Raw genomic sequence first — 15,695 nt, 5'->3', positions numbered from 1 at the left:
CAGGACTGAGGGCAAGGCTTCACACTCTGGTAACCCCAAAAGCCACCCCTTGCACCCCAAAGGCTTGCACGTGTCCCCCTGTGCACCTTTGCACACTGTCCCTGTCCACATGCTGCCCCCCAGCACACAGCTCCACACCCCAGCACAGGGATGCCCGTCGGTGTACCCCGGTACGCGCATCTCCCCTCATGTGCATGCCCTCTGTCCGCTCAGGGAGGGGAGGCATCCAGGCAGTACACTATAAATATAAGTTTTATTGATGTGTGAAATCCAACAAGTACAATCTCAGAAAGACTGAAATAAGCCGTAACATCTCTGCCTGCTCAACAGCTCCTGGGGCCCTCCAGACACTAGTGAGCACCAGCAGCAAGCTGGGACCTGGGCACCCTGTCCCTACGGGGCACTTACCTGCATGTGTGGCACAGCCCAGAGAGCCAGCAGGGCCCTGCCAGCAGCCCCGTGCCCCCCACCCCCAAGCCCAGGGGCTCACCCCTGCCCTGCCTGGGTCCTGCCAGGCTGCAGCAGTGGGCAGCGGTGCCCTGGCCCCACTTGGCAGCCTCCCAGCAAGGCAGAAGGACCCGGGCAAATGCCATCCACGTGCGGCTACCACTGCAGAGCTACAGCTGTGCGAGCAGACTGCCGTGGCTTTTGAGCTGTTATCTGCATCTTGTTTTGGCCAACAGTCCCAGGAAAAAAGCAGCTCACCTGTGGTCACGTGGAAGCACGGGTTTCAACAGCCGCACCCCTGCATGCTGCACCCCAGCCCTGTATCTCACCCCACGGGCACCCCGCTGTACAGCCTCCTCTGCACCTGTGGGTGCAGCAAAGGCTAAAAAAACCCAAAACCCACAGGCTCCAGCGCGGCAGGGATGCACCCAGAGATCCCAGGCAGCCCCAGGCTGCCCGTAGCATCGGGACAGGACAAATGGTGTCCACACACAGTGAGAAGGAAACACTGTTTTATTGCCTGATTTAAGAGAGAGGTGAAACCCTGGGAGAAGCCCCATCCCCTCCCTGTCCTAGCCCAGCCTCCCCTCCAGCAGACCCTAGCACCAGCTGGGTGATGATGCAGTCGCTCTTCTTGTGCATGTGACAAAGGTGGCCTGGACATGTGTGCAGGTGAGAGGCCATACCGCTGCTTGCCTTGCCCGCGTTGACAGCACACGTGAGGGAGAGGCAGTACCTGCTACAACCCTGCCTGTGGGCTGCGGGGGCCAAGGGGCTGAAGCAGGTTTAGGTGGGCTGAGGTTCAACCGGTGCTCCCAGGGAGCTGGAGCCGCGGCACCAACCACAGCCTCATCCATTCAAAGTGCATCGCAAGGGAAGGCAGAGGGGAGAGGAGGTGTGGGGGAAGAAGCCTGCTCTCCTCCAGCACACTCCTCGTGATTATCCAGACGCATTCCCTGGTGGGATTCCTGCAGCCAGAAGCACCCGTGGCCCTGCTCCCCTGCTCTGATAAAGTGCATCCTCGCTGCTGCACGCCAGCCCAGCACACGGGTGCTCCTTGCCCAGCCTGGGCACCCCTGGCCCCACACCACAAAACCAGTGTCATTGCCAAGTGGTCCCACCGCAGCCCGGCTCGGTGCTTATCTTGCCCTGAAGAGATGCCTGCTAGCCAGTGGGCTAGGGCAGCTGAGCCTAGCTCTGCTAAGGGCCCCCCAGAGCAGGGCAGCTGCACCCCGGTCCTCTGCCATGCCAGGGCAGAGACAACACCCCCCCCCCCCACTTCGGTGGGGCAGGGGGCCACCTGGGCAGCGGAGGGGCAGTAAATCTCGAGTGCTCGGCCCAGCCACGCCAGCCTGCAGAGCTCAGTGCAAACGCGCTCGGTCCCTTTGGATTCCTCTGTGCCTTCCACCATCACTGGGACTGTCCTCGCTGTGGTGGAAGGAGCAGCGGGTGGCCCCGTTCTGGCACCTTAGCTCAGTTCACTCTTCAGGCACCCCCAAAGGTGCCTTTGCTTGGGGCAGGGTCTGCCAGACCCAGGCTCCCTGTGCCACGGGGTGCCCAGATCCCTCGCTCTTCATGGCTCCCTCATACCAACACGTTCACTTGCCCGTGCCCTTTGCCAGGGCACCCGCAGCACCCCTGCGGCCCTGGCCCCGCAGACGAGGGGCACCTGCCCCATAACCCCTGCTCCCCAGCACCCTTGCCCAGCTCAGGGACACAGCCATCCTCCGTGGACAAGTCCTCCTGGCCCTCTGCCCCACAGTGGCTGCATACCTGGTCAGCTGGGACTCTGTAACCCACGCTCTCACTGGCGCAGGAGGCCCAGGCTGTGCTGAACTGTCCTGGAGATCCTGGGGGTGCTGCCAGCTGCATCATCACGGACAGGCTGGTCCAAGCAGCCACCTGTGGAGCTACCTGTCCCAGCAGTCTCTCCCTGGCCACACCAAGCTTGGCCAGCCTGTCCCGTGGGGTTTCTCTGCAAGCAGCAGAGGCTGGCCAGCAAAGGTTTCCATTGCAGCATCCCTGCACGTAAGGGACGTGGGCAGTGGCAGTCACCAAGTGCCTGCTGGTAGCCCCCTCTGCTCCACACATGGGCCATCACTAGTCCATCTCGTCCTGGTCCTTCTGAGAGTGGTGGTGGTGCTGGGTGCGATGGCACAGGGGTGTCGCAGGAGGCACCGTGCTGGGTGCAGGCGGCAGCAGGGCACAGCGCTGGGGACAGCAGTGCCTCCGCCGTGCAGGAATCAGGACCCACCACAAGAACCCCCGCTGCCAGGGTGCAGGCAGGAGCTGGTGGGGCTGCACCACAGGCACCTCCTGCCATCCTGGTGTCTATCCAGGGGAAAACCCTCAGCCCAGCAGTGCGCACTTGGTGCCGGGCAATGCTTCACCAGCCCCAGAGTGGGGCAGAAATGGCAAACTGGTCCCATCAGCTCCACGGACAGTGAGATGGAGAAGGGGGACAGCCTGCAGCTCCACCATCCCCTTGGCTCCCTGCCCTCCCATCCGCCTCGTGACAGAGCAGAATGGGGACCGTTCCCCTCCTCGACCGTGCCGCTGCAGCTGCGGTTGGCAGCGTCATGCCCAGGAGGCTGCAGCCCGCCGGGCTGGCACAGCTCCATGGCAGTGCATGGCACAGGGCTGGCAGCGAAGCACGATCCAGGAGCAGAGGGGAATTTTGTGAGGGACAGTGCTAAGTCAGACAAGAGCCCCTGGGGAAAATCCCAACTGCTCAGCACAGAAAGGGCATCGGGGCACGTCCTCCTTCCAGACCCCCTGTGCAGGAGAGCCCCATGGCTACAAACTCCTCCCAGCGATGCTGTCCAGGCAGGGGAAACCCGACCTTGCTGAGCGCCCAGCATCAGTGCTGCCACACGCCTGCTGTCCACCTGCGTGCCAGCCAGACCCTGCTGCGTGGAGCCATCCCAACACGAGCCAGTAAGAGCAAAGAACAGTCTCAAGGATTTTGCTGAAATCTGGCATTTGCCCTGCAATGCCCTGCTGCTTAGAGCGTGCCAGCAGCAGCATCTCACAGACTGCACTTGAACCAGAGCCCAGCGTGCCAGAATGGGGCAGAGCTGCCTTCCCCGTGTTCGTGCTCACTAAAAAAGCAGCAGGTTCTCATGTGCGTGGGTGACCAGTGCAACCCCGTGACACCAGTGCCAGCACACCCACAGACAGGCCTGTGCTGTGTAGCTAAGCAGCGTGCTGCGTTCCCAGCACAGCAGCATGTGCGGATGCCCCAGCAGCTCTGGTCTCAGCTCTGTTCCTTTGGAGAGCCAGCGAGGTGCCGAAATGCTTTCCCTCCGCAAGGGGTGTGGAGGGGCAGGTGACTTTGGAGGAGCTACCAGAGACACTTGCCAAAAGGGACCTTTCCCTGATACCAGTCACAGAGTGCAAAGTAATTCCCAGTGTCAGGGTCACCCAATGCAAACAGACTGCTCCAAGATCATACCTGCTTTCCAGTTCTGGCACTGCTGGGACCCCGTTCTGCACAGTGCACCGGGGAGGTCTGCACTGTGACGAGGCTGGGCGTCCCTGGGGCTGCCGTCCCCTCCTTGCGCAGCCGATGCCGAGTGAGGCTCGTCCACCCTGTTCTGCTGAGACAGCCACGTTTGTGCTGGGGGGAGAGGGCTGAGGAGCGGACGGTGCAAGGGAAGGGCTCCGGGCCAGCTCTTCTCCTGCAGTAGAGGCTCCAGCGATGGCACGGCTGAGCCCAGCCCGGCTTCTCAGCTGCCTGGCCCTGGCAGGCTGTGAGAACCTAAACCCTCCCTGCTCCATGCAGCACTTGAAGGGACCAGTCACTTGTCTCCATGTTGGTTATTTTATCCTCTTGGCTCTGACCCCAGAGACAACAGGACTAAACGTGAGGCTCCCTAAGGGCTGCGAATACTGTCCCATTCCCACAGACCCTGCCACATCCCCAGGTTTGAAGATCCCATCTCTGACGATGGCATCCAAGCAGAAGTCTGAGATGGAGCCCCAAGTCCTTCCTGGCCTGCTGGCTCCCTTTCCCCTCCATGCAGACTGGGAAGCAGTGGGGTTTATAAAAAAAAAAAAAACAAAAGAAGAAAAAAAGGGGGAGGATTTCTGCAGAAAGAAAAAGGGGATGTGGCAATTTCTGTGGCTATGGCGACAGGGAACACTAAAGCCTTGGGCAACTTGGCCTATTGCATCTTTGGGCTCTTCTTAGCACTGACACACATGCTGCTGGGCAGGGCGAGCAACGGGGCTATGTGCTGCACTATGGATCCATGCCCTGCCCCGCAGATCCATGCCCTGCCCCGCAGATCCATGCCCTACAGATCCATGCCCTGCCCCACAGATCCATGCCCTACAGATCCATGCCCTGCCCCACAGATCCATGCCCTACAGATCCATGCCCTGCCCCACAGATCCATGCCCTGCCCCACAGATCCATGCCCTGCCCCACAGATCCATGCCCTGCCCCACAGATCCATGCCCTGCAGGTGCCTCCTCCTGGCTCCAGCCCCAGGCTCAGGCATTCCCAGGGCGCTGCTCCCCTCCTGCCCGGAGCAGCCGGCTCCCCCCCCGCCTTGCTCAGCAGACAGCCCCCTCCACAGGACCATTCCCGGTGTCCCAACGTGTTCGGCGGCGAAGGGCAGTGCTGGGCAGGGGTGACAAGAGAGGACCCAAGCTCCATGGAGTTCGGCAGTCCTGAGGGAGAGGGTGGCACATGCCAGGGCTGTACAAAACTTTTGCAATGAAGAGTGTGTGGAAAGGTTAAAACAGTTCCGAGATGTCTCAAAACCCTTCTCGACTGAGCCAGGCCTGGCTGGCACCTACCGACGCCTCCGCCACGGTCCGTGACCTGCTAGGAGCACCGTGTCCATCTGCAGAACATCTCACAGCAGGCCAGGCCCAGGAACGGCACTGGGGCCCCGCAGCCCCTTTATCTCTCTGATTTGACTTTGTACCTGAGGACCAGGTAAGCCAGGAGCCGCAGGATGATGAAGAAGATGCCCAGGATAAGGAAGTCCAGGTAGAGCTTGGCCTCCTCCACGTCCAGCTCCTGCAGGATCTTGATGGGTTTTTGGAAAGGGCAGAAGTCCTCGAGGCACTCCAGGTCCTCGCGCTCCATGGCATAGATGGTGAGAATGACGCCCTCGAAGCCGTACCTACGGCAGAGCACACCACCAGCGTCGCCACGTACCCCGGCAGCCCCATGCTCTCCCCAGCCCACGGGGACCCGGGGCAGGGAGCTTCTGGCCAGAGCACAGGGTCCTACCTGACGTAGGAGACATAGGAGCTCCACTGCAGGTAGGTGGGGATGGTCTTGAAGCTGACGAAGAAGCCCGAGAAGAGCAGGACAGGGATGGCAGTGACGGGTCCCACGAAGGTGGCCACCTGGGGAGCAGAGGCCACTGGGTGTCTCATCCCCATCCATAGGCACACGTTGCCCACCTACGGGCAACACTTCCCTCCACCCCCCCTCATCACGAGACCCCCTGCAGCTCTCCTCCCACCTCCACAGAGCAGGCAAAGCCGGGGCCCCAGCTGACCTGCAGGGAAGTGGAAGCAGCTCCAATTAGAAGCCCAAGGGACTGGGCCACCAGGGCCGTGGCGGTGGCCAGGGCAGAGAAGAGGAGGAAGCGCGTGGCTTCGGGTGGCTGGCCCGTCATCCAGTACACGATGCTGCAGTACGCGATGGGGCAGATCACCTGGAGAAGGGCAAGCAAAGAGACCACCCTGCTGGAGCCACGGCCACCCTCACCCCGCAGACCCTCCCTGGGGGCTGGAGGGCAGCAGGGACCCCTGAAAAGCCAGCCCAGGGTAGGGGGGTAGTCAGGCAATTGGCTGTGCCAAGGAAGGGCCAGCATCAGGGCCACTCCTCAGCCTAGCCAAAAGCTCACCTGGAAGGGCACATCTGCCATGGTCTTTGCCAGGTAATAGGCTTTCAGGCTGTACCAGTAGTTCAGGTGCTCTCGCAGGAACACAGACATCTCCTGGGGGACTGCAGGGGAGCAAGGAGTCAGCAGCCGGCAGTGCCCCGGGCTGTCCGGCCCCCGCTGCCACCTGCCCTGGTGCAGGCAGGCATGGTGCTGCGCTGGCACCGAGCAGCCTCCTGCCTGCGCCTCGAGCGGGTCCTCAAATCCCCCCCAGGGAAACACGTCAGTGGCCCACGTGGGAACTTTCTGCATGGAAAAGTCAGCCTGGCTGGGGGGTTTTAGGCAAACTTTTTAAGGAAGTGAAAAGGGGCGAAGCAGCTGAAAATGCAGCCTCACCGACATTTTCCCAGCACAAAAAAAATCCCAGCATTCTGCTTTGAGCCAGCAAGTTCATCACAGCCAAACATTAAAGTGCAAAACTGCAATACACCCAAACAGAAGCCTTTCCCCAATTTGTTTGGATTTTTTTTCCTCTCCTATTTCCCCTCTTTTGTCTAATTCATTTGTCTCCACCACACACCTCCCCGCAGACACGCTCCCACTCAGCCGGAGCTCCCCCTCTGCCCCAGGGGTCAGGAGCAGTGAAGGGGTGTTGGGGGGAAGGAGCCTCTTACAGGTGAGGATGGTGGGCATCAGCGCGGCAAACATCAGGAAGAGCATGGAGAAGAAGAGAAAGCCAGTGTTGTTGAAGACTTTGCCCGCGTCGTTGCCAATGTGCAGGTAGAGCAGCCCGATCAACACTCCGATGCAGATGTGGGACATGAATCGCAGGTGGGTCAGCACCTGCAGGCACGGAGGGTGCCGGGCTCAGCAAGGCAGGGCAGCACCCCATGAGCGTCCCAGGGGAGGAGAGGACAACCTGCCTGCTCCTCAAGGGTGAGCCCCACGCCAGCCCACATTCAAGTCCGGTCTCTGCCTGCCCCCAGTGACCGACATGCCAGGCTCCATCCCTCCAGCCCTGGCCCAGCCTCCCCTGCCCTCACCGTGTCCCTTAGGATGCAGATAAAGGTTCTCTTGAAGAGGATGCAGAACTGGGTTGAAGTGCTGGTAGCAAACGTGTGGCTCTCGATGTGGTCCACGTCCTGCAAGTCAGGGACACGGGTCAAGCTCCCAACGCCGGGTCCTTGCTAGGACAGCACCCAAACGCTCCCAGGGAGCCCCCCGGGAGCCCCCCGGGTGAGAACAGGCACTGCCAGCACAGGGCTGTTGCTCAAGACAAGCAGAGGCTGGCTGAACACCTTCATGCTCCCCACCGTGTCCAAGGGGCTCTGGGCATCACAGCACACCTGTGCATCGTGGCGGGGAGGACCGAGGTGCCCCTGGGTGAGCATCCCGTTACCTGCCGCTGCTCGTCACCGCAGGAGGCTCTTCTTGTCCCCACTCACCGTCACACAGTGTGCTGGGCACGATGGATCTGCCTTGTCGGGGCTGCTCTTCTTCTCGGCCATGGTGCACATGCCATTCTGAACGGCACGGAACAGGACGGGGTTGAGGTCCCCATACTCTCCTGAGGCCACCTCAATAACTGTGGAGAAGAACAGGACCCCTGAGAGGTGCTGAGCCAGGCCTCACCATCACTTTGCTCCACCTGCCTAAGCCTGTGACCCCGTTGGGGCCGGGGGGTGGGAGCCCAGCACAGCCCCCACCCCGCAATGCTGCACCACATGGTAGCCCTGCTCCCTGGGCATCCCAGGGGAATGCCAGGCAGCCCCCAGGGCTTGGGCACTGGGTTTGGACCTTTCCACCCTCTGCTTCCCACCACGGCCCCAGCTGGGGCAGAGGCACTCACTGAAGTCAGCGGGGTTGTGGTATGTGGGGCAGTGGAGGCCAAGACCCTTCAGGTAGGGGATGAGGTTGGTTACGATGCCTTTGAAGATGCACTGGCCCTGGCTCAGGATGTACAGCTGCAAGAAAAAGCCAGGATACGGCGGGTGCAGAGCAGCCAGGAGCACTGCTGCTGGCTCCCACCCACCTCCCCGTCCTAGGGTGACACGGGCCACCCCTGCCAGACCCCGGCCACCAGGGCTGTGCGCCATACAAGCCCCAGGACAAATGCCTGCAGCCTGTCCCTCCCACGGCCTCTCTCCCTGGGTCTTGGGGCCAGAGGGACCCTGCCCACCCACCCGAGGCATCCCGTGTCCCAGCCCAGCCCAAACCTTGTCAAACATCTCAAAGAGCTTGGCGCTGGGCTGGTGGATGGTGCAGATGATGGTGCGCCCACCCTGAGCCAGGGACCGCATCAGGGAAACCACCTGGAAGCAGGAGGCACTGTCCAGACCGCTGTGGCCACGCAGGATGGGGCAGAAGAGAAAGAGACAGCAGAGAGAGAAAGGGAGAGTTGAGGGGAGCACATCCTAAAGATGCCCCCGCTTGCCTCCCCTTGTGGGCACCCTCCTCTCAGATGGGTGGAGAAAGGCACCCCTGTGCAGCCCCCACCCTGCCCTCTGGGAGCCCTGGTGGGCACAGCCACATCCCCCCTCAGGTCTTGCATCCCTGCGGTGCTCAGAGGGTGCCAGCCACACTGGTGTCCCCCAGCAGGGGAAGGTGCTGGGGAGCCCCGGCTGCGGCCTCACCTCGTGGGCTCATCGAAGAACATGACGGGAGGGTTGTTAACCAGCTCCAGGGCGATGGCCAGGCGCTTGCGCTGGCCCCCCGACAGCGAGATGGTGCGGGTGTAGGAGCACTCCAGCAGCCCCAGCGCCGTCAGGATCTCGTTCACCTGCGAGACAGCCTCATTCACCATGAGCTCCCGTGGACCCTCACCCCATACCTGCCACCTCCCTTCAGACCTCCTCTGCTGGCAGCCTCTCAGCATCCCCTGGTCCCCTCAGGGCCCTCCCATCCCTACTCTCCCCATCTTGGGGAGAGATGAGGGGGCCTGGCCCCATCTTCCTCTGCACTTACCAGCTCCTTCTTCACCTCCTGCTTCTCACTCAGCTTCAGGTTAGCAGAGACCTGCCAGGAGAGGGTGGGCAGAGAGACACGGTTGTCAAATGTAGGAAACACAATCGCCTGCACCATGGCCCTGTCCCTGCCCAGCCAAGGGCTCAGGATGCAGGGAGCAAGATCAGCAGGATTTTGTTCCCGTGTGCCGGAGCCCTTGGAAAAGCCTGATGGAGGACACAGCCCGCGGGGTGCCCCAGCACCAGGCTGCCTGGCTCCTGCGTCGCTCACCATCATAGCTTCCAGCACGGTGAGGTGTGGCAGGAGCATGTCATCTTGCATGATGTAGCAGGACATCTTGCGGAAGGTCCGCAGGTCCCGCGGCCGGCCGTTCACCAGGATCTGGCCCTTCATGCCAGTCTCCCTGCGGGAAAGAGGCGTGGGGGAACGTAGCAGAGCCCCCCCAGCCCTGCCCCCCCGGCCCCGCCGGCTCCCCCCCAGCCTCACCTGTAGCCAGCCAGGATGTTCATGAGCGTGGACTTCCCAGCACCCGAGGGCCCCATGATCCCAATGAGCTCCCGCTGGCAGAACTTCCCTGACAGGCATTTGAGGAGAGTCTTGTACCCTGGAGGGAGAGAGCAGCGTGCGTTTGCTTTCCAGGGACTGCGATGCCATCCCAGCACCTGGGGGACCTCAGGACCCCCGTGCGTCATGCCAGGGGCTACGTGTGCCTGGAGACTGTCCGTGCCAGCGTGCCCGAGGCTACAGCCACAGCAGCTGTCATTTCCAGCATGATCCCTGTGACCCTGGTCCTTGGCTGACCCCACCAACTTCCAGCACCGAAGAAGCACATGCCCTGGATCACAGCAAAGACCAGGGAAATCCCTGGGTCAGGGCACGTGGCTGCTAAGGAAGGTCACCCAGCTGTGACATTGGTCCTGGGCGTGTTGTCACATCCTGGTCCCCATGGCCGGCGGAGAGGGGCAGCAAGAAGCTGGGTAGCATGGGGCAGGCAGCGTCCCCGAGCCCGCTGCGTCCCCAGTGGTTGCCTTCATTGGCATTCATGCTGTGACACCCGGCAGCAGCCACTGCTAATCAGACCTGGAATTATCTCTGCTTTAAATGCAGCTGATTAGCATTTTCTGGCAGAAGGAACATGATGTGTCGGGAGTAAGGAACAGGCACAGCCTCAGGCTCTCAGGAGCTGCCCCCAAAGCACAGCCCGAGCAGGAAAGCGAGAGTATAAGGGTGCTAGGACCACGGTGAGCCACGGACCAAACCTGAGCATCTTCCTGCTGGAAATATGCCCCCCCCAGCCCCTGCCACACTGTGGTGGCACTGGTGTTGGGCTCGGGCAACACACCCATCTCCTGCCCACAGGCTGGGGCAAGCCTCAGGGCCAGACCAGCTCACGGCCCTAGTACCACGCTAGGTGGGCATCCCTCTGGCTTGTCCATCCTCAGGACAGGGGTCCGGCACCCCAGGCTCCCGGTTCCTCCTCTGCACCCCTTGGAGTCAGGCACCCTCCATCCAGGAGCGCCCGCAGGCAGAGGGGCAGGGAGGGTCTCGTGGTTTAACCCTGGCTGGTAACGAAGTGCCACACAGCCGCTCCCCCCAGCCAAGAGGGATGGGGAGGAGAATTGGAAAGGAACCTAAAACCCGAGGGTTGAGATAAGAACAATTTAATAATGGAAATAAAATAAACCGATCATAGTAATAATGATTATAATGAAAAGGAGGGAGAAGGAGAGAGGAACAAAATCGAAAGGGAAGGGAGAAAAGAAAACAAGCGACGAACAATGGAATCGCTCACCACCCGCTGCCCAGCTGGTCCCCGAGCACCGAGGGGCTGGGCACGGCCAGCTCCCCCCAACCTCTGTACTCAGCTTGGCATTCTATGGTATGGACTAGCCCTTTGGCTAGTTTAGGTCACCCGTCCTGGCTGTGTCCCCTCCCAATTTCTTGTACCCCTCCAGCCCTCTCCTGGCAGGGGCTGAGGAACTGACAAGTCCTTGACTTAGGATAAACATTACCCAGCAGCAACCAAAAATATCCGCGTGCTATCAACCTTGCTCTCACAGCAAATCCAAACCAGCGCTGCACCAGCTAATGAGAAGGACATTAACTCTATCCCAGCTGAAAGCAGGACGGAGGGTCAGGAGGGGAGGGCAGGGGGCTGTGCATGACGACAGCAGAGCCAGCATGCCCAGCAGCCCCCCGGCGCATCCCAGCACCACGCACGCAGCTCCAGCACCGCGCATGCTGCTCACGTCGGCGCCACTGCAGCTTGCGCAGCGGTTACTTGCGTTCATTGACTGCCAGTAACCTCCTGCCTCAGCAGCCGGACGGATCCTGCGGGCTGTGGCCAAAGGCACCGGGAGCTCCCCGCCAGCTCCTCCACCTGTGCCTGGCCTGGGGGACAGGACAGACCCTCCTGCTACCACCCCAGGGTCCCAGCACCCTTCGGCATGCTCCTATCCTGTCTAGCTGCCCGTGCCTTTCCCCCTCCACCCCTGCAGGGCACTAGCCCGCTGGCAAGCAGCTGGTCCCCAGGACTCCTGGGTGCTACAGCACACTCTGCCCCGAGGAACCCATGGTTGTGCCGCAGCTCCTTATCCTGGGATGCTTCCTCAGCATCCCAGACAAACAGGCAGACCTCATCCTGGGGGGCGTCGGGGCTGGTCCCACTGTCTTTCAGTGCCTCAGTTTCCCTAGCCTGCTTGGGGAGAGGGTCTGAGGCCCCAGCCGGTGCTCCTGGCCGGCAGGGCACCTCGCTGAGCAGCCCTGCGCCCTTGGGCTGCTCACCCCAGGCCCCCGCTCATCCCTGCCTGCCTTCAGCTTCTTGCAGATCAGCCCCCCCTCCCTCTCATGGGGCTGCCTGATTGGCATCCCATTAACCGAGAGAGCTAATTAAAGCAGACTACCACCCACCAGCCACCATCTGCCTCCCCTCTCCCCTCCCTGAGCTCCTGGCCAGAGCCGCATGCAGGAAAGCGGCCGGTGGCCCCAGCTGCGGGGGGCTGCTGGAGGGGAAATCCCCCGCGAACCACACGTGTCGGCCTTGCCAGGCTCGGGGCCGGGGCACCCCTTGGGGTCTCCTGTGTCGGCACGTCACGCCAAGCCATCATACCCCAAACGACAGTGCTGGGGAGACTCATCCATCCCGGCTGCCCCTCAACCAGGCTGCCCCATCTGCCCCATGCACCCCCGTTCCCCGGGACGCGATCCGCTTTCCTCCTGCCCTCCACTCATCGGCCCCAGCACCGGCCATGGCGTGGCTGCAAACAGCACCGGGCGCATCGGGCGGAGCACGGGGCCGGGCAGCCTGGCCCCCCCAGGCAGCCCCCGCCGCCGCAGGGGCCAGCAGCTCCAGCAGCTCCCGCTGTGGCTCCTGCGGGAAGCCCTGCTGCCACGCACCGAGGCGAGCTCCCAGCAGCAGAGAGCTGAGGCACTCTGTGCTTGCAGAGGCTGGAGCAGGAACTGGCAGAGAAGCAATAAATCCAGCAGAGAGGCAGATGCTGGGGGCCTGGGTGAGATCAAGGCACACGGAACGGGAGAGGGATGCGCTAGCCCTGCAGGTCCCCTCCCCTGCCCTTCTCCAGCCAGCAGCTCCTACCTCTCTTCCTCCACCAGGAGCCTTCACGCACAGAGTAGGACAGGTCAATGAACTCAATGTTGACAGCCGAGCGCTTCGGGAGGTGGGAAAACCTCTGGGCCTCTGTGATGTGGTTCTCTACCTTCTTCAAGTGGGTGGTGAGGAGCGGGGCATCTGGGGGGCTGGCGTGGCACACCGTGTCCTCCAGGGCAATGGAGACACATGCGGGATCCATACCCTTCTCCGCCATCCTGCCGCTCTGTGGGAAACGCACAGGGATCAGCTCACAGCGGGCCCTTCTCCCAGGGACTGCAGGGACCAGCCCACAGCCAGTCCTCCCACACCCTTTCCCACCAGCTCCAGCTCTTGTTGCTCATGTCCACCCCGTGATGTCTGGCACCTACAGCTGGATGAAGGATGGACCTGGCCAGGGCAGCAGAGCCTGCAGCAAGGGGCTCATGACAAGAGGCAGCTGATCAGCTCCACAGTCAATAATTCATGTACCTCCTGCAGCTGGGTCCAGCTCTGGCACCGGGGCTGGCAGGCTGCTCAGCTGCCCTGGCCCTGCTGCTGCTCGGCTCCCTGCTCCATTCCTGTCCACCCTGGTGGGCACAGAACGGGAGGTGGGAGAGCTGATGTTCTGCCCTCAGACAGGGACACCCAGCTGTGCCTGGACGTCCCTAAGGGCTCACAAGGAACCTGCCTGGCCTGGCCAGGGGACACGGGTGCAGGGGCCCAAGCAAGCAGCTTGTTCCAGGCAGTTTCTCGGACAAAGCACGCTGTGCCTTACCCAGGCTCTTAGGACAGGGCAGTCCTGGCTCTGGTAGACCCTCGGCGGGTGCCCAGGGTCCCCATGGGCTCACTGGGACAGACCGAACAGAACAGGGAGGGGGCCCTGCTAGTGCCAACCCTTCCCTGCCTCCCTTGGCTCATCCCACCTTCCCAGCTCTTACCAGCACAGCCTCAGAGATCAGGCCAGTGCTTAACTGGGACCATCGCATGATGCTCACACGCGCACCTGCCCAAACACTCCGTCTCGGCGGTGTCTCCTGCCTGCAACCCTCCCCACAGCCGCCTGCAGCACAGCCAGGCTCGTCCCCGCTTGGCCTGAGGGCTCTGCGGTGCTGGGTGATGCTAAGCCAGGCAGGGTGGGGAGCACCCTAACCCCAGGTCCCACTGCAGCACCAGGGAGGGAGCTGGGGGTCCCCGCAGCACAGGGAGCCCGAGGAGGCTGGGCCCAGCACCCACCTCGCCTCCAAGGCTGGGGTCCTAATGCTTCGCTAACCTACATTTTGCTGAGCGCAGGCTGCAGGCGGCTCCTGGCTGCAGCTGCAATGCACACACAGGAGCCCTTGGATAGGGAAGCGGGATCCTCCCGGATCCTCCCAGATCCCAGCCCTCTCCCGCCGCTGCGGACAGAGCCCTTTCAGGGCTGGATGAAAGCCAGCCCGGGGAAGGAGAACTGCGGGGTCCCAGCCCTCAGCCCCCCCACCGCCCGCAGCCGCAGGGTCTGGGCACAGCGGGGATGGGCAGCTCGGGGATGGGGGGCTCGGGGAGCGGGGGGGACACCCCAGGCACAAGGCGCCCTCGGGCTCACCTTGACTCCTTGGCTGGGCGTTACAAGGAGCGCTAAATCCCGCAAGCCGCTCGCCCGGCTCAGCCCAGCCCCGGGGCCGGCGGTTGGGGGGGGGGGGGGGGTGCGGCTCGGCCGAAGGATGCTCTGCCTTCATCCCGGCTCCGGGGGGCAGGTGGTCCCCGGGGCGGGGGTCCCCGGGGCAGGGGTCCCCAGGCTCACCTGGCGGACTGCGGCTCCTCTCCCCAGCAGCGCGGCCGTGCCTCCGCCGCAGCGCCCCCCGCCTCTCCCTCCTGCGCAGACAAAGGGGCGATGCCCGCGGCGGGGGCTGGGGCGCGGCGCGGACCCCCGGCCGGGCGGGGGGCGCTCAGCGCCGGGAGCCGGGCGGGGCGCTGCCCCCGCGGGTCCCCAGCCGGGCTCCGCTCCCCATCCTCCGCAGGGCTGCGCTGGGCGGGGGGTCCGACCCCCAGCGGTGGCTAGCAGCCCCCCGGGCCCGGCTGCTCGACCGTGCCCCTCTCCGCCAGCTTTGTCCCTCCTGCTGCTGCTGCTGCTGCTGCTGCCTGTCGGGGCGGCAGGATGGGCTGCCCAGCGCTGCTAGGCAGAGAAAAAAATCCTCTTAAAGGGACAGGCCCTATTTCCCCTCCCTGCAAGCCAAGAAGGCCCCGAGCAAGCCGAGCGCACCAGCCTGGGGCTCGCAGCCCTGTCCCTGCCACCCTGTCCTCGAACACCTCCACACCACCCGCTCGCGTACAGGACAGAGCCCACCACCCCGCTGCCACTGTCAGCCCAACCCCCGCCAAGCCCAGCACCCCCTAAATCCGCTCCTGTCCCCCCCTCAGCCCTGCGCTGACCTGGGACAGGTCACCCCCATGGGAGCACAAGCGGGGGCTGCAGCAGAGCACTGCCTGGGACCCCCACAGCAGACAATGGGAGCCAGGGCTGGGGGGTTACAGCCAGCTGCAAAGGGCCTTGATAGGAGGGTGCCCCCCACCCCCCCCCGGCTTTACCCCAGCACACGGTCACCTCTGCAGCTCATCATGTGGGACTCGCCCCCCCCACACACTTCCACCCCCCGCAGCACCATGCCTGGCTCCAGCCTCGATGTTACTCACACCTCTCACCCACCACGGCACTTAAACGCGAAAGACATATGGAAATGAGTGGCACTAACAAGAGTATTAATTAAAAACCCATCTGTTGAGCCAAGGAAAGCTTTCCCCTCCCACAGCCAGCCTTGGGCTGGGACAGAGCTTGGGGCAGAGATCAGGCGCCTTGGCAGAGCCGAATC

At 62.9% G+C, this 15,695-nt stretch overlaps 1 protein-coding gene across 1 annotated transcript; it reads right to left on the bottom strand.

Annotated features, from left to right (window-relative positions):
- Nucleotides 1-942: 942 nt before the first annotated feature.
- Nucleotides 943-14,763, bottom strand: ABCG4 (ATP binding cassette subfamily G member 4). The gene is made up of 15 exons (XM_056322755.1): nt 14,630-14,763; nt 12,856-13,093; nt 9,747-9,864; nt 9,531-9,663; nt 9,261-9,311; nt 8,930-9,075; nt 8,513-8,636; nt 8,146-8,260; nt 7,742-7,881; nt 7,340-7,438; nt 6,971-7,139; nt 6,321-6,421; nt 5,970-6,128; nt 5,696-5,814; nt 943-5,585 (listed from the first exon to the last, which is right to left on the bottom strand). Exons 2-15 carry the CDS (start codon nt 13,082-13,084, stop codon nt 5,360-5,362), a joined length of 1,929 nt encoding a protein of 642 aa, XP_056178730.1. The 5' UTR covers nt 13,085-13,093; nt 14,630-14,763; the 3' UTR covers nt 943-5,359.
- Between the last annotated feature and the right edge of the window lie 932 nt (nt 14,764-15,695).

This window comes from Falco biarmicus, chromosome 20, assembly GCF_023638135.1.
Source record: "Falco biarmicus isolate bFalBia1 chromosome 20, bFalBia1.pri, whole genome shotgun sequence".
NCBI classification, from domain to species: domain Eukaryota; kingdom Metazoa; phylum Chordata; class Aves; order Falconiformes; family Falconidae; genus Falco; species Falco biarmicus.
The sequence above is the reverse complement of the archived record's forward strand: the minus strand, read 5'-3'. Positions and strand labels throughout refer to the sequence as shown.